An 18,256-nucleotide genomic window follows, 5' to 3' on the forward strand; every position below is an offset into this window, starting at 1 on the left:
CTTAAAATCTGCAACCCAGCTCTGCCACGCTGATGACGGAGACAATTCTGATTTCCTTCAGTGTCTGCAGAGGAACAGTCGGGAAGATTAAAGCATCATCGGGGAGGGGGATAAAAAACCAACAGTCAACGCCCAAGCGTTACACATACACTTGCTCCGTATGAAACCACAGGAACATTTATTTCTATGATTCATCTATTTATAAAAGCTTGAATCAGTTCCATGGCACCTCCTCTGCGTGATCCCACAAGTGAAATGCATTTCGGTCTGTGAGGCTACGCCAAGGCCCCGGCTCGGCAGCCCCGGGTCAGCGGGCGAGCAGCGGGGAGCTCTGGCACACGGCAGGCAGCACACGCGTCTCACGGCATTGACTCTGAAGTGATTCCTGAGGTACATGCTACTCTCTTCTGAAGGATCTCTGCTTACAGATAACTGGGTGTTTGATATAAAGCTACTTACAGAAAAGGCAATTACAGCATCATATCCTTTCGAATTACCAAAAAAGCCAGGCGCGCACGAGTGTTTAAAAGAGGGTGCGGTGCGTTATTATTCTCAGCTGCGTTATTAGTCATTCCCTGTCAGTGCTGAAGTTACACAATCAGGTGTTCTCCAGGTAACAGTGCTTGCATTTACTTTCATCAGATCAAACAGCATCTGATGCTTCCTCACCACATCCAGCTTGGAAAGCCAAAGGCAGATTTCTTTAAAAAAAAAAATCTCCCTTTCATTAAATTTTCACAGAAATATATAATATATATATAGTTTTACTAATACTACACATTTACTTAAGTTACGGATTAGCCTGTATTTCTTTTAACTACTTCACACAATGAATAGAAACAAAATACTGTAGCCCAAACAGGAGCTGAAAATAACAATGTAAAAATTCCAAACGTCGTGTGACAGAAACATACTTACATTAAATATCATCAAGAATTTCAATACCAGAAGTAGAATTTCATTTAGCACTTGCATTCTGGCAAGCCTTAGCTGAATGACTCTTGGAAAAAGCTTGTATTGTTTCTGCTCATCAAAGGCAACAGTATTGTGATTTGGTTCACAGGAGACCATTTTATTGCCAACTTGAAGCGTTCCAAAAACACGCCACCTTTTCTGTTTGGGTTTTTTGTTTTCCTTCCCCCCCTCCAAACTAAGCAAGAGTTAAAAAAAAGTGTAATTACAGTTTCAATAGTGATTTCTTTTAACTTCTCAAGCATATCTCATCAACAGGATATACAGTACAGTTCAGAAGAGTAAACATTTTTAAAAGTAAGCAAACAACTTTTTCAACCAACATACACAATTTCTTGCTGTATTTATGCTGAACTCTCCTTTTAACATGGACAAGTTATGAAGTTAGTTTTCTTCTTCAGTACAACATGGACACAGGACTAGTACAATCCGGGCTGGTTTTGTTGTTGTTGAAGTTAAGGACAACTCTAGTGCGGAAGCCATGGTCCTGCCATCCATCTCCCTTCATCATCTCGCATAGCGCTTAATGTAATCTTCAACTTTATTCCGAAAGTCCTCCTAGAGGAAAGCACAGCCAGAATTACCCCAAGCATGTCAGAGAGGGACTCACGTAGGACTACAGCGGTGGGGGATTCCCACATTAGCCCCAGCAGGGCCGAGCTTCCACCGAGCGCAAGGCCCGCCGCTCTCCCAGCACACGTTTCTGACGTGGTGTACGAGAACTGAGGCGACCGCTCGAGTCCTTGCAGACGGCCGTGCTCCACCGGGGATCTCCTCCGGGGACTGAACTGAACACAGGCTTTGCCATCGCCAGCTATCAACGTGGGTACAAACAGATGGCGTCTGATGGGTCGCCGGTGCCGAGAGGCCGGGTCCCGGCTAGTGGCACAGCAAAGATCTGGCCACGGTTTTAGAGAAGGAAGGGAGGCTGTCCCCGCAGGGTAGAGGAGGCAAGGCTACTGCAGGAACTGTTATAAAAGCTGCGTGCCCAAGGGCAGCTCCATCCCAAATACTCATTCTGGCCTCCCCCTAGTAACTGCACAATATCGCCGCTAGCAGGTAACTAAGCGCTGCTTGTGGGGTTTTTTGTCATTTATTATAGCCTAGAGAATTAAAAAGTCATCATCCAAGTCACTCATTTGTTAAACTGGTTCAAAGGGAACACGCTTACACCTGTAGCCCTCCACAGAAAAGCTATGGGACTATTATATAATCCCTGCATCTCTGGAAAAGCACACGCTTCTGGTAGTTTATAAAGCACAGAGACGCTGAGCAAGAGAGATTCTGACATACTTTTCTCATAGGATACTTGTCCAAGCGGGGATGTCAGACAGATGCTACATTCCTGTCCTGTTATTCTGAGTCTGAACCTTGACTCGTGCCCTTACAGTCTGTTATTAAATATGTTCACTACAAACACACCAAGTGGCCTGTGCTCCAGGTTCAAGCGGGGGGTTCACAGCAAAGTGCTCCTTGCTTGATTTCCAGCTCTCAGTTTTGCATGCTGGCTAGAATATCAAAAGCCAACACGTACAACAGATGAAGAGGTTCTGAATGCGGTGCAGTCCTGGCGCAGTGGAGCTGCCTGGAGAGCAGGGGCCACAGAACCACTGAAATCCTCTGCCCAACAAGCCAAGGCTCTGCTTTTACTAGGAAGGGCACAAAGTCTCGTTGCCATGACCCGAGGGATCACAGCAAGGCACAGTCTTGCTTTAAACAACACAACTTATTAGCTCCAGGTTTGCCAATACATAAAATGATGCCCTTCGAACGCACACCGAGTGTTCTGGTACAGTCCACTCAGCAAAGAGCTAAATAAAAGAAAGTTTATAGACACAGCAGCAGCTCGTGAGTTTAATGCCCCCTGTAAACAATGATTGTTCATTGTTCAAGGACTTTAATGTCGGGTCTTTTTTACTTTTTTATTAACAGTAGATAAAAGATGAGCACCACAATATTCACCATGACTTTGTACTAATATTGCTAATAAGTTCTGAAGAGCAGCAAGTAGTTGCTTTTAACTGTGAAGTTTGTTTTAAAACTGGGAGTAGAGCTGTCTTCCCTTGCAGGGGCATGCAGTAACCCATTCTGAAATTTGAAATATAAGATACTTAAAATGGAAACAGAAATTGTCAAAGCTAAAAAGTCTGTCCTCTCAGCTAAATTTGCCTATTTTTATCTTGTCTACAGCAGCTCTGCACTCCCCTTTTTTAAAAAATTTGGATTTCCCCCATGTCTTGATTAGCATTTAGCTATACACTGCCACTAAATTTTTGCTAGGGATCACATCACACCAGAAAAAAGCAGTAATACAGGCCTTTTGCTACAGCTAGCCTTGGAATGCATCAGTATTTCCTTGGCCCCAACACCAAGCTTCAAACACTTCCCAATCAGCTCCCTTTGGATTTGATTTTCTGACAGAAAGGATAAAGGTTATCTATCTCATGGTTGAAGTCCCAAATCAAAGGATCAAAGAACTAATATCCATCAGAAATACTGTCCATGATTTTGTTTTCCAGCTGATAACCTGCAACACAGAGATGTCCACGAACTATATGCAAAGTGCTCTGAATCTCAAAGGAGTTTAAAACACAGTTTAAGGCCAAAACCATCATAGCTGTGGAAACAAAAATATAAATGCACTTTAGGGAAAAAACACCCGTACAGATCTGTGGTTTGGAAGAAATAAAAGCAGAGAGCATGAATTACAAGCATCCACTACAGGAAATCACTGTAAGACGTTTGACACCTCGGCATCAGGCAGTAGGAGCCCAGGTGCAGAGAGTAACCCTGCAAGGACAGAAACCAACTCTTTAGGGCTGCAGAAATCCCTTTCCTCCTTAGAGGTCTACAAGACGGGCTGCCTGCACTTCTTAGGAGAAAGGAGAAGCTATTTTGGCACAATATGGCATCTGCTAAAGGCAGTATTCTGTGTAGTGACTTTTAAACCTGCTGCAAGCCCACCTATTTCCATGTTCATACAACCATACGTTAAGCGTGCTAAGAAACTCATGCTACAGAGCTAACGCTGTCTTCATTTTAAATAATATTTCAGATACTGGTCAACTTCAATCCTTTGACAAGTTACAGTAGCCAAGTATCACATTAAAGTGTTTTTTGAGTAACTACTTATAAGCAACACATCTGGTTAGAGAGGTTCCCAGATCTCAGGCTGCCTCAGGCAAGAAAAATCTCTAGGTACCTTGAGTCTGCTGAAATATCACACAAACAAAAGAAAAGTGACCTTCCGAATTCGTTTTCAGCGCTGATACATTGTGGACTATGTTGATGCAAACTAGAACAATTACTCATAATGGCAAACGATGCTGGAAACCTCTCATTTAGTGGTTTATTATGGTTGTTTTCAGTATTATGGACTGATGGCTCACAGCAGCCTGTCAGCCTGGTCGTGGGCAGTCACAGCATCAGAGCATGTTGATCACAACGCTGTAGCTGCTAAATGAAGCCTTTTGGACTCATCATGTTACTGGGGTATAAAGCTAAGTAAAAGGCTGCTAGCTACAAGAAGGCAAAAAGACCCACCTTGGGAATACCATTAATCTTTTGGAATAACCAAACCAGTGACACCTTCTAGTAGTTTTTTACTTCTTTTGCAACCATCCAGGGTCACTAACACTCTTAGTTGCAATCCCCAATTTAGTGGAAACCAAATGAATTAACCAAGGGCTTGACTGTATGTTATTTTCTACTCTTGCATTTCTCAGAGATGGGTCACTAAAAGAAATTGGGCACAAGGCTAAGAAATACCACTGGAAATGCAAGGGGGCCAACCACATCTCTGCTGTATCTACAATATCTAAGAGCAGTGCAGTACAGACAGCTCAGAGCATCCTCCGCGTTTTCACCTGTACCTTTGCAAGGTTTTCAAATAGGAAGATGGGCTCTCAGCAGTGACTTAGCAGAAGCAGGACCTCAGGGCAGAAGGAAGGCTCCAGAAATCCATGCTGTCACTTAGGCTGACTCGCCAGATGAAGGAACTGACAGTGTTGGCAAGAATATATTAACACGGTACTCGCTGCATGTGAACCTGGTTGCTGAACAGGAGGTTCTCATCCCATAGCTGTAATACTTCATCTTCACATGCCATATGGCTTAACAGTTCCTGATTAACAGGGGGCACTTCTCTATGTGCACATCTGCTTATGTGCAGTACTGAATAATCAGAAGTAAAAAAATTTAATCAGAGCAGCACATCTTCTGCATTATAAAGAGGCGCATACCAAACCCTGCCAGGAATGCTAAGGGAAAGAAGAGGGACTCATTTCACGGGGAGTGGAGCTGGAGACGCGCTGTTCACCGCACACGTGGATGCTGTGTGTGGAAGCTCCCATTGCCGTGCAGTATGTACCCACCCCGCTACTCTCTGCGAAGCACAGCAGTGCATTTTACCCTCTCAACTTCCCATCCAGGACAGGTGCTACGTGCCAGCACTGCCAGAAAGGTGGGCTAGAAGGCAGGTTGTGCAAAACACCTACTTTTTTTAAAAAACCCAAAGCCTACCCACTCGAATGGAGCTTATTTTCCTGATTCTGTGAGTGACTCTGAGGAACTGTATGTAGCCCTGAGACGGTGTGGGTGCTCTGAGCCCCAGCCATCCTTTGCCACCAAGACAGACACTGATGAGAAAAAGCATACCACATCCCATTGTCTTGATGCTGAAAGGGAGAAGAGTCAGGTGTTTTGCTGCTGGAAATCCCCCACCATCAAAGCAGTTCATGTCAACGACCATTTATATTCCTGCCAGAAGGCTCATCCAGCTGATGGTGGTGGCTGCTTTGCCTCGTGGGGCTCCTGCCACATCCCACTGCTAGCTGGGCCAGAGGCACAGCTGCCTGCCTCTACGCTGAACTAGTTTCCCATGTCATCAGAATTGTCGGGCCAAAGACTCATGAAGGGGGAGAGGGTTGACTGTTACTATGATGTTTTACTACAGAAGCACTGATACTATAATGCATCAAAGTTCATCAGAAACAACTCAGCCAGCCGTTAAGCCCTGATATGCCATCAGTGAGTGCTGGAAATACCACCCGGAGGAGCTTTTCAAAGGGGAAATCCAACTTTAAACTACCATCATTTTCCCTTCATCAGTCTCACTGTACAGTATTTCCTTCACAGATTTCAAGACAGAAGACAGATGGAGTAAGAGACTGGCAAAACTGCCCCTGGGTTCTCGGGAGGTGTGCTGGGTGGTGGGGAGGAACGAGGCTTGGGTTGGGTTTCTATCTGGGAGCAGTATCTGCTACTTTATTGCGTTTAGGGTACAAGGCCTGTGCTTGGTGCTAAGCCAGGAGACAGGCCTCCTCTGTGCGCAGTGGAATGACGTGATTCAGGGACCTAAATTAGGCCCTGGCCTTATAGGCCGTATGGGAAATCAAAGCTCAGACATTGCCAATATCCCCTTAGCACAACGGCCATCCCGTCACACAGCACAGTAACGGGATGGACAGCACAAGTATCGTATTGTACAGTTCAAGAAATGCCTTCCCTGTATCTTTTAAAGGAAAAAAAGGGCACAGGATGATCAGCTGGGAATAGGAAACTAATAAAAATGTAAACAAAACAAAATACTGGAACTCTAAGCGTACTCCAAAAGAGCACAGCAGGTCCTCTCCCAGCCCCAGCTGGATGCTAAGAGGTACAGATGAGCCCGGATGCAGCTCCATGGGGCCCTGCCCCACATGGCACCCCTACAGCTCCCAGGCACCGGGCTGCAGCATGTCCCCCCTGCCCCACCTCCACGCCCCTGCCCTATCCCAGCCTTTATCCTGGATAAGCAAGACCTTGGTGGAAGTCCAGCTCTGAAGGTACTCAGTTCTCACACTCACATATGAGAAGAAACCATCTAAAACAGGAGGGTTTATACAATTTTGGAGCAGAACCAAAGCAGCTTTGCCCTGAGCTGCAGGGAGGTGAGAGGGAGAGGAGAGTGATACATGAGTAGCCCCGTGGGAAGTATCTGCTGCCTGGGTAATGCTGGCCAAATCACCACTTCATTTGATGAGAATCACATGGGGACAATCAATCAAAAGGAAATTCAAAATCCATCAGTGGATGAAGAGTATGAAATATAAGCCATGACATATTTCACAATATCATTAGCTGAAAACTGGGTTACAGCACAGACCATAAAGTTAAAACATAGATCCCATTGAACTTCTGGATGTATTTTTGTACTTAAAAGTTTTGTTTATTCAAAGAAGTTTAACAAATAACCTTGAAGCAGATAAATATATATATATATATAATTTTAGTAAGAACTCTGGCCAAAGACATCAATTTCAAATAATTTAACTGATGTCATGATTTGAAATTGTACTGTATGTTCTTACCAGACAGCCTATGTGCAATGATTTGCAATAAGAAAATATTAAAAAGCAAATTGTTATCTAATTAGCTTTAGATTAAAAAAATACTGGCTGATGTAATACTGAAACAATTCACTGATGAGCTGCTCATCTTAAAAACATGCCACACTGAAAGGAGATTAAAAAAATATGGCAGACTATAAAAAGTTGTTACTGCAAGATATTTTACACTGAATTCATAAACAACCCCAGTACCTGGCCAGAGTGGTAATTTATAACAAATTATGCATCTTTGAGGAGCACTTGGGAAAGAATATATAGACAATTATGGAAACAAAAGGAATACAGCCACCTCGAAAACCCAGAAGACAATCATGGTCCTCAATTTGTAAAAGCATATTGAAGCATGTACTCAAGAAGCTTTTCAAAAACTGAGGTTTGGCCTGATTTGGCACCTCTAAGAGAGACTATTTTTTCAACAATTTACACTGCACTGAGTTGTAATGATTAACTGCTTGTCTATTATTAAGCTTTTAATTTGATAAAGATGATCTGCTCAGTTATACAAAACAAACACTATACTTCTCTGTGACAGCTACCAGTTTGTAAAAGTTGCAATGCAAACTTTTTTTAAAAAAAAGATTCCTGAGATAATTTAAAACAAACGTATACATAAGTATTACACAAAAAAATCCCAAAGCAAGCAGATTTAGCTCGTTATCCTTAATATACCCACTACTGGTAGCACTTGACACACTGCAGTATTTGGCAAAATTTTTCTTCTTCCTACTCACAGTATTGACCTCAGTTTCTGCCCTCAAGTGCGTTAAGAGACCAGAGGCTATTCCCCCCTCTTTGGGGACTTGTGTTGACAAGGCTGAAGGCCACACTGGCCAGTCCCTGCAGGGAAACGCAGCGTACTGCATCTGTCTCTCCATTGTGACTACGAGCACCCAGACACTGTGACAAACCCTTTCTGATCCATCTTCACATCGCTTAGATTTACAATTCTGTAAAATTCCAATGGAGCTAAAAAAAGATCACAAAAATGCTCGGTTGCTCCTGCTCTCCCCTCCTTTGTGTTAAAACAATGAAATAATAAGAATGCACTATTTTAACAGAATACTAGTTTATCACCAGGGTTAAATTCCAAACAATTTCTGTCAGGACCTTACCTGCGGTTTTACTTAAAGTGCAGTTTAGTAAAGGGATCTTGTGAGCACCAGGAACATGACATTACTCAGCTCCAGCCAAAGCTTGAGGAGGAGGATATAATAAGGAGGTAAATTTACCCACTAGCCTTATGGATTATATTTAAAGCGACCTTTTCTTTCTTTTCCATCTCGCAGGAAATAATGAGTATTCACACCCATCAACCCCCACACACCCTCTCCCATTTAAAAAGGAGCTGAATGAAACCTTTGAGTAATAAAAAAAAAAAAATCTCAAGTATGAGGTGTTTTTCCAATTCATGTTCCTGCCTTGCTATCATTTCCCTGTCATTCTTTTATTTAGCTCAGCCTCTACACCATCTGAAGAATTTTCTACACCATCTGAAGAATTTTCCAAGCTCTGTAATTAAATTTTAGTTCTATGAAGAAAGAGAAGAGTGGGGAGTGAAAAACCTATCCATAGGTGTCTCCCACAGGCCCCTGTGCCTAACAGGTACAGTCAAAACTACATTAATTTTCATGGCCCATGTTCTCTACTTCAGATTTTAACACTTTCCAGACATCAAGCAATTCTGATTTTGCAAAATGATGAGAAAATGCTTTAGTAGATCTCTTTGGTAGCTAAGTCCTAAGGGAAAAAAAAAGGTGGAATTTTGACTGTAGAGAAAAAAAACAAAAAAAACCCCAAAACACGCCACTGCTGGTTTTATTGCGACTATTTGGAAAAAAACAGCATTGTGGGGAAGAAGAGAAACACTAGGTTTTGGACTTTTTTTTTTTTTTTTTTACAAATATCTGTACATATAGGTAGGTTATAGAATTCATATGAAAATTCCTGACCTGCCTGCCAGGACACTGCTCTAGGGAGAAGTTGAAGATGCATTGCAAAGATACAGCGAAGCATTAGCATCCTGAACATGAAGCAGCACATCCATTTTGTTGGAGATTCTCAGATCTTAAGTAGGAACCATTTCCCTCATGCTTACGCAAACTTTCTGTTGTTTGCCAACGAAGCAAAGATAAAGGGGAAAAAAGCACTCTCTGAAGTTACCAGGAGAGGAAAGGGCTGTGGATTAGGAGGCAGGGTGTGAAAGCTGCTGGCGTAGCCAGGGATAACTACATCTAAATCCCATCTGTGCAAAGGAGAGGGAACCGAGCCAGCTGAAGAGGGCAAAGCAGCTTCCCAAAGAAAATTGTTCCCTAAATCAAATGCGATGCAGGTCTTGACACTCTTGCCAAATCTGCCCTTTGGCTTATGGAGCAGCTTGGCTGGAGACGGATGGTGGAGACTTTTGCGAGTCCTTTGGTCATATGGTCGCGGTGCCAAATGACTCGGGATTTGCCCTGACTGTGACCGATTTGCTTATTACCATTTACAATTTCACCCAGGGGGCTGAAAACAAAGACAACCTCCTGGGAGTTAAACCAGGGAGCATGGAGGTTGCTTGGTCACTCAGTGCCTGATGTCAGGCACTTTTTTTCCCGTTCCTCCAACACTCCTGGGGTCAGCCCGAGGCTGGCACCAGGCACACTGGCTGTCTTGTCAATCCAGTTGTTGGAAAGGGTTATAGAGAGAGCCCTTCAAGAAAATTACCTGAATCATCCCAATTACACTGATGTTAACCTCCCCGGTGCTGCAAACGCACTTCCACCCATGAGGATGCCACTCATTCCCAAGAGAGGTTATGTCCTCGGGATCTGAGATCTTAATGGATAAATTACAAGCGCAGAGGAAATGGGAGCTGCCTGGGTCTGGCAAGAGGGTTTTTGCAAGTCATACTCTACTCAAGTCAAACGATGTTCGAACAAACCTGACCAGGCACGTGAGGCACATGGGGGAACTCAGCTCAAAGAGGTCCAACTCCTTGTTTGCATTCCACAACCCTCCTGTATGTTCCACTTTAAAGCCGTGCATTTTTCTAAAGAATGAAAAGCAAAAGCTTTCCATTTAAGCCACTTAATTGCCTAAAGCATGTAAAACAAAAGCTTTAAAACATCTGCATTTCTTCCACACTTCTATCATTACCTCAGCAAGTCAAACCATCTGCAAAAGCTTAATCAACTTTGCTGAACCTGAAAGAGGCTCCATCCCTAATCAAAGTGTTATGAAAGATGGATAATGGTTTCTATAAATACTTTTAGCATTAGAAAAGTAATGTTTTTCCTATTTACATCTGTTAGCACAATTAGCAGCTGTGCTGTTGCTCATTTGCACATGCCATTTAATGTACTTTATGCTCACTGGGAAAAGGCTTCAAAGGCTGTAACACGGACACGGAACATAAAATGGGGAGGCAATCCAAGAAAAACCCCAGTGCAGTTCTCCAAATGCAGGAATATTGCAGAAAAACAAATACGTATTCTACTGTGGCTGCACAATTTCCGTGAGAACACCAAACAAGGTGGCTGGGTGTGCAGAGGAAGTGAAGGATTTACTGCAATAAATACGGGGATAAATAAATGCAATGAGTCACAGGGAGAATTCTTATGAAAAGATGTTTTTGGGCTGGCACGGTACTGTTGTTCTTAATAATACAGTTAAGCTGTAATCAAAGAGTAATAAAAACCCCACAACAAAAATTAAACAGCTTCCAAAAAAACCACATCAAGTTTGAAAGCCTTGTGGGGCTAAATTCTTTCCCGGAGTGGTAAAAGCTTGAAAAGCTAAGGTTAGCCACTAACGCAGCAGATCAAGTTCTTCCCTTGAGAAGCTCCTTCTGCCGCTTACCAACTCCTGAACTGTCAATGTGGCATCCGCAGGCACTTGTCCTGGCTGGAGACCCGTGGTCTGAAACAAACCACTTGAAGAGGATTTCAGGACAACAAAAATGCTGGGGCTCTAGCTCTGACACACACACTGGCTGTCTGTTACTGCCCTGCTGATGTCTTCAGGTGTCACAGCGACACGCGCACATCCCCATCGGCAGCGTGAAATCAAATCCGTGCATGGAGCAGCTGACGTCTGAGCGGTGGCAGCGTACGTCAGGAAAGCGAGGCTGCAAGTTCTGGATCAGTTACGAGTACTTTGGGATTCCTTACAAATACGGGGAAAAAAAGGTTTGCTTACACAAGAGATGACAGGCTTGTCTGGCCAAAGGTGAATATATACTTCAATTCCTCAGATACACTTTGTGGGTGCATTTAATTAGAACAATTCTTCAGCATTTCATAACCCCTTTTGGAAGAAATCAGTAAATAGATACTTGATTCGGTATCCAGGAATAACTGTGAGTTGATTTGACTTGAAGGTGGTTAAAAAAAACCCTCACACTTTAATCACGTCACAGTTTTGTACTGTTAGAAATAAAAAGCAGTGTTCTTGAAAATGTTCAGAACCACCTATTTCCTATTAGGAAGAGAGATTTCAGGATGTCAAGGTCTGGTGCAGGACTATCAATTTAAACAGGAGAATGAGGTTAAGTGGAAAACCTCGTACTAGACAATGGACAAAGACAGATCTCAGTCCAAGAGAAGCTCAAACATGAGTAAGTAAAACAGCACAGCCAGGATGAGACTACACTAATTTAAGCAACACATTGACCCAAACATTCTACAATGCAAAAAACGTAAAAAATGAGGGCCTGACAAAGCCAGCTTGAAGCAAACATAATGAGAGCAAGATCTGGGCATGTCTCCCTTTGTCAGCTCTAATGATATCCCTGTCTTGACACGTACTAAACAGCCTTTCTGTTGTCTACCCTTCCTTGAGCTAAGAGCCAACTGCATCAACCGAGTTGTTGACAAAGTCCAGCACTGACCAAGTTGAAGATGAAAACATATTAATTTGCATCCTAAATTCTTGGACCTAGATCACAAATCAAAGCCTGAGGAGTTCCTGGAGGCCCAGATCCATCCTGGTAGCTCTTTCTGAGCCTTTCTAGAGGAGCAGTGGGAGAAAATGCACACAGATTGGGTCAAAGGAATGGAGATGACTGTCCTGGGTGGAGAAATCTGCCGCGTGTTTGCAGTACAAAAGGTAGCACTGAAAAGAAAGGCGAGGTCGGCACTCCAGTCTGGAACACTGCAAGTCTTTCAGAGACCATTTGTAATGATCCTGCAAAGCTCGTCATACTTTTAGTATGATAAATCAGCGTTACAAGCTCTGGGACAACCAGCTGAGATCCCTGGTAAAAGAAACACACCAAGAACAAACAAAATGCTTACGAGAGAAAGGTAGGAAGGAGGTCAAGTTCTAGCTTACCTCTCTCTTCATGCATCTCTTTTGCAAAGATTAATTGGATCATCCCGTAGTAAGAACTGTCTGGAGAGCTGTCCTGAAATCTGACATACCTTAACTGGAGATGAAGCATCAGGAAACCCAGCAAAGACCAAGGGATTCCTGAAGTACCATACCACATTTGGCAAAATATTTCTTACACTAATGAGCTTTAAAATTATCTTACTGTTTCTATGGGCATAGAAGTTAGCTGCATCACCTCAAACTCTTTTCTGCCATAGCCCTAGATCCCACAGCAAACCCTTGGAAACTTTCTTTTTCACTATAATTTCTTGCCAAGAAAGACTGTGACCTCACAAACTTCACATCAGAATAATTCCAAGATCACATGGAAGAGAGAAGGAGAAATCCAGTTTACAGACAAATTGAAAATGACTAAAAATGGTAAGAGGTTATCCAATGAGATGTTCAGACATTATAAAAAGAATAGCAGAATGCATGCAAGCAAAGCAGCTGGTATGATACAGTACACAATTTTACAATGGGTTTTACAACGCCACTCTGTCTGTAAACCCTGAGAATTAATAATGCAAGATGAAGAAGCAGTAGCTTCAAAGCCTTGACCACAATTACTTCTTAAGCAATCTTAACAGCATATATCTTCCTATTGTTGGAGTAAGAGCCAGCAGCACTGAAAATGAAAAAATGAGAGTTGTGCAAAAATACCCTAAAAATTAATGTATACAGTAGTCTGATTACTAATTACTTCAAGTGTGGCTGAATACAGAAGAGGAAAAAAGACAAATGCAAGTAAGAATATGCAGATCTCATGATCAGCATGAAGTAGCGGAACTCCCCATGGTGTTTGAATAGCTTGTGGGTAGTTCTCTTTATCAGAATAAAGCCTCACTAAGTGTGCAAGAGTCTATGTGCAACCCACACATTTTAACCATACAGCTAGGGAATATCTAGCACAATCAAGAAAGGGCTTTAAAAGACACATTCAGCAAGCAAAGATAGCAAAATCTGACTGCTTACAGATTTGCAGACTAGCATTACTACTCTCCTCCCACCCCCAGTATAGCTCTTCCTTGATACTCTTTACCACCTCCTCTCTCCCAGCAAGAGCTGCAGTTCCCTCACCCTCCTGCAGCCCTCTTGGGCTGCACCCGGGTCTCCTCAGCACCAGCGGAGGGGAAGACAACGCACATGGTCTGCTCCGAGCTGTGCATGCCCACGCAGGCCTGACAGCAGCCCCACGGGGTGGCTCCTGGCTGAGCTCGCGTGGCAGAGTTTCCTGGTGGCTCACTCACAGACCATGCTCTCTTTGCTGCTACTGACAGTTTTTGTGACAGTTAGGGGAACTGGATGTAACGACTCCGCTGCTGTTAAATCTGATGGAACTTTATCTGTGTGTTTAAAAGCTACGGGGACTGAAGGGGAGGCTGGGATGAGGGAAGGGGACAGATAGATGGCATCACTGCATAGCCCTTATTCCTTCACAAAAAACGACTAAAAAGCAAAGCAATTGCTAAAGGTTCACTTCAGTGAAGCTCCAAGACAAACTGATTAAGTATAGGCTAGATCAATGGACAGTGGATAAGTGGACGGAACCAGCTGAACTGCTGGGCTCGGGGGATTGTGATCAGTGGCACAAAGTCCTAGTGGAGTACTCAAGGGGTTGATAGTGGGGCCAAAACTGTTAACCTCTTCATTAATGGCCTGGATGAAGGGCCAGTTTGCTGACACTATAAAACTGGGAGGAGTGGCTGACACACCAGATAGGTGTGCTGCCATTCAGAAGGACCTCAACAGGCTGGAAAATTGGACAGAGCAGAACCTCATGAAGTTCAACAAGGGGAAATGCAAAGTCTTGCCGTGAATAACGCCATCCACCAGTACATGCTGGGGGCTGGCAAGCAGCTTTGTCCAGAAGGACCTTGGAGTTCTGGTGGTCACCAAGCTGACCATGAACCACCAAAGACAACCACTAGCATCCTGGGCTGTACTATGAAGAGCACTGGCAGCAGGTTAAGGGAGGTGTTCCCTTCACTCCACTCCGGCCTGATGAGACACATCTGGAGTGCTGTGCCAGTTACAGGCTCCCCAGGACTAGAGAGACAGGGACTTGCTAGGGTGAGCCTAGAAAGGGCCACAAAGTTGATTAATGGATTGGAGCATCTGTCATAGGAGGAGAGACTGACTGGGACCATTCAGTCTGGAGGAGAGAAGGCTTGGGGGGACCGTAATGGGTATAAATACCTGATGGGAGGCTGCAAAGAAGACAGAGCCAGACTATCCTCAGTGGTGCAGTGATAGAGGCAATGGGAACAAATTGAAATACAGGATATGTCTTTTTAAACATTAGAAGAAGGTTTTTTACTGTAAGGGTGGTAGAACATGGGAACAGGTTGCCCAGAGAGGCTGTGGAGTCTCTGTCCTTGGAGATCCTCAAAATCTGACTCTATGTGGTCCTGGGCAACCTGCTCCAGCTGACTCTACCACAAGCACAAGGGCAGGACTAGACCCTGCCCAGAGCTCCCTGCCAACCTCAGCGACTTCGTGATTCTGTGAAATACCTTCTGAAAATGTCTCAAGGATGAAGTGCTAGAAAACCTGCAGTTACAGAACAAACAGCCCTCCTAATGTGATTCAGAATCACTTTGCTCGGTTATGCTGGGCATAAGCAAGAAAGAACAAATAATGTTCCTATCAAGACCTTTAACTTGCAGTTACATTAAAAACACAAGCTTATTTTCATGTAACGTGCCAGCTGCCTAGCAAAGTCTTCCACTGTCTCCTTACTCAATTTCATCATTATCCATCATTTTGTATTTCTTCAAATTATTCTGCTGCTGCTACAAGAATATTAGACTGACAGACTCCAAAACAATATCCAACTTTCATCGGAGAAGCAAAAGGACAGAAAACAGAAATCCTTCAAAAATGATAGCGGCACTGAGGTTGACACATCTATCCATACCATAGTGATGCACCAAGCATAGGAACATTTTGTTAAAAGTATAATTTTTAGCCTTGAGGAACGGAGGAGGAAAGTGTCGGGCTTGTCAACTCAGTAATTCCTTTACTCTCAGCTCCACAGAAACTCTTTTGTTCTACACCTGATTACTATTATCTCATATTCCAGTATGTTCAGGACCAGATTGTTTAACTTATAATATATGGATGGATTCCCCTCCTTCCCCTACCCAATTACAGTTCTACAGTCTAGGAAACTTTAATCAAAAAATTACTTTAAACCTGAAGTGCCCTGCAGTTCTGTATCTCTTCCCACTTACAATAATTTACATTAATCATGTTAAATTGATTGCTTCTAATGATCAAGGCAAAAACTTTCTTTTCCTCTTCACCTATTTTCGTAGCTATCTGTACCGTATTGCCTTGTTCAGGAAATTATCCTCCTGATGGCAGCCTTTATTTTTATTTTTAAAAAGATGGCCACAGATTTTAATCACACACAAGAGAGAATTTCCTTTCAGCCAAGGAATTATAGCTGGGACTGCCTGTAGAATATAGTAATTATATCAGGGATGAGTAACCACTCATCATAAGGATGAGTGAATGGTGTGGAGCCACTGTCAAGCCATTAAGAGCAACTCTCCTCTCAGCAGCACAAGGAGAACAGTTTCAAAAAGCCAGGTGAAACCTCTTTTTGTCAGTGTTACACAGTGCTAAAGAGGGGCTCCTCAAGGGGGAATGGCTATCTGAACCAATTCAGACACTAGAGTTACTTACTGTTAAGGACTCACTCTTAAGACTCGCACTGATTTCCTTGCCAAATTTCTCTACTGTTTATCACAAACATGGGCTGATTGTAAAGTTGAAGTTTCTAAGACGTAAGAAAGAAAACCCCTAGGACAAGAGTCTCAGCGGTGATTGCAGTCAGTGCAGCGCAGTGCTCATTTAAACCCCAGTCCAAACTCAGGTCTGAAAACCCAAAAAAGGATTTCTTTTGCAAGCAGATAAAAAATGCAGAATGTCAGGCTTAAGATTACAAAATTGGTTGCTTTTTCCTTTGTGCATTTTAGCTTATGTATATAAGGGGAACCTTTGACACATATAAGAAGGGCAGCACAGCAGACAGAAGTGGTCTGTGTCTTTACTCCTTCAAAAACGAACTTGTCAGAGCAGAGATAAAATAGGTGAGAAAGGTTGTCTGTGTAGGAAAATTATAGCAAGACTGAGACGCGTTCAAGTCAAAATTAAGGACAGGGTAAGAAACAGAATGCAATTTAAATGCCAGGATGAAGAGGATCCAAATGAATGCCCAGACCCCCACTGCTTATCCTACACGGGGTGAATCATTTCCCTCTCTACGTTACTACGTTCCCACCAGCACAGTAGCAAAAAAAACGTGATGAGCCCTCCAACGGTGTGCTTTGTTTCCACAGATGAAATGCCCTGAATAAGAGCTAGGCATTAGATCTCAAATTTAACTTATAGTTAATTGGCTCAAATTGACTTGGAGCGAACTGAGAATCTATGGCCCTTGCTACCTCAGCAGCAAGAGGAGGAAACTGTGTCCTCTTACCATAACAACACGTCCTCATCTACTTCAGGGCTCTGGCAATTTGTATAACTTTAAGTCCCATCTACAAGAAACTATGCTCAAAATTGCCATGCTGGATGATCAAATTACATTCGTAGACATCAGATCCTGTTCCGTTCACACAAAAATAAGTGTCAAACATCTATAAATTCTACTGTAAACCAACATTAACCAGCTTCATGATACTGAAAGTAAAAAAAAAACCCCGTTTTTCTTTAAATCTATTTCTTCAGTTTATTATTAAAGGTATCAGAATGAAATCACTTACAATTGCTACTAATCATTATGAGGAAAATCAAGACAAGGTGAAAAGCTTGGCTTGACTGCAGACAATGGAGAAAAAAACCAAATCTGCATTAATTTTCATTTGCAATGAAGCAAATAAGAGTCTTAAACCAAAGGACCATCTCTGTTGTTGTCTGTTCAATCTTTCAGGGCTTTCTACCTATTTAAGCTTTGCAGACAGACATCTGCAAATTTTCAGACAATATGAAATAAACAGAATATTCAAAATATGTCTAAACCTGGTTTGCTGCCTCTTCCTCCTATTAAATGTAATTCCTATTTATTTTTCAAGAGGGATTTCAAGCTCATGGGTTCATAGGCTCAATGATGCTAAAGAATCAAAAGCAGCTGTTGTTTTCCACAAGCACTGTAAGTACTTTGGAAGTTATACAGGACTTATTTTCAGTTGAGTGATATGCTAATACCCCAGCAGTGCGAGAGCAGTGCTTCACTGCAGTACTACAGGAAACTCAGCTACCTACAGCTACAGCAGTTGTTAGGTATCTTGTCCCTATAGACTTCACTGCTGGTGAGTATGTACCCCATCAGGTCCTTCTGGTCAGCAGCACCATTAAAAGTTGCTTCTGTTGTCACAGCCAAATAAAACACAGTAAAAGCAATTGCCCAGTCCTCCAGGATAAATAGCTGTAAACTAAGCACAAAATTAGAGTGCCTGACCAGAAGCTGACATAGTGGAGAGTACTATGTAATCAGAGAAGAAGTCATGTAATAACCAGCATCCTTACGATATCCT

The 18,256-nt window shown here is 42.9% G+C and overlaps 1 protein-coding gene across 5 annotated transcripts in view; it reads right to left on the reverse strand.

Annotated features, from left to right (window-relative positions):
• UBE2F (ubiquitin conjugating enzyme E2 F (putative)) overlaps positions 1 to 18,256 on the reverse strand; it is an 88,247-nt gene that overhangs the window by 759 nt on the left and 69,232 nt on the right. For 3 of the 5 annotated variants that reach the window (XR_012629408.1, XM_074872560.1, XM_074872557.1), the window contains one exon: positions 162 to 1,530. The exons of 1 other annotated variant lie outside the window; for it this stretch is intronic. Coding sequence is in view for 3 of the 4 variants with exons in the window: in XM_074872560.1 (XP_074728661.1) it covers positions 1,480 to 1,530 (51 nt within the window). In the remaining variant the exon portion in view is untranslated. Of the gene's footprint in view, positions 1 to 161; positions 1,531 to 11,465; positions 11,505 to 18,256 lie in introns of those variants that run through there. One more of the 5 variants, XM_074872559.1, reaches the window with a different exon arrangement.

Source organism: Strix uralensis, chromosome 6 (genome assembly GCF_047716275.1).
Source record: "Strix uralensis isolate ZFMK-TIS-50842 chromosome 6, bStrUra1, whole genome shotgun sequence".
NCBI classification, from domain to species: domain Eukaryota; kingdom Metazoa; phylum Chordata; class Aves; order Strigiformes; family Strigidae; genus Strix; species Strix uralensis.